Below are 315 nucleotides of genomic sequence, written 5' to 3' on the forward strand. Positions count from 1 at the left end.
GGGCGGGATGAACGGCGCGGAAGCGACGGGCGGTGTGAGCGGGACGGGGACGGCGGAGGGGCTGCTGGCGGGTGCCCTGGAGCTGGAGAGAGCCCTGAGCTGCTGCACCCCTTCTTCCGTGGTCACCGACGGCGGGGAGGCTGCGGGGGACGAGAGGAGCCTGTACATCATGCGGGTGGTGCAGATCGCCGTCATGTGCGTGCTGGCTCTCACCGTGGCGTTCGGCATCTTCTTCTTGGGGTGCAACCTCCTCATCAAGTCCGAAGGGATGATTAACTTCCTGGTGAAGGAGAGGAGGCCGTCCAAAGAGGTGGA

The 315-nt window shown here is 65.7% G+C and overlaps 1 protein-coding gene across 1 annotated transcript; it reads left to right on the top strand.

The window, feature by feature from the left end:
- Positions 1-7: 7 nt before the first annotated feature.
- Positions 8-310, top strand: RPRM (reprimo, TP53 dependent G2 arrest mediator candidate; the record flags this gene model as incomplete). Its single annotated transcript, XM_009996754.1, has 1 exon — positions 8-310. A coding segment is annotated over exon 1 (303 nt), but the record flags the coding sequence as incomplete, so codon positions are not given.
- Between the last annotated feature and the right edge of the window lie 5 nt (positions 311-315).

The sequence above is a fragment of the Chaetura pelagica genome, unplaced genomic scaffold (assembly GCF_000747805.2).
Source record: "Chaetura pelagica isolate M959 unplaced genomic scaffold, ChaPel_1.0 scaffold51, whole genome shotgun sequence".
NCBI lineage: Eukaryota > Metazoa > Chordata > Aves > Apodiformes > Apodidae > Chaetura > Chaetura pelagica.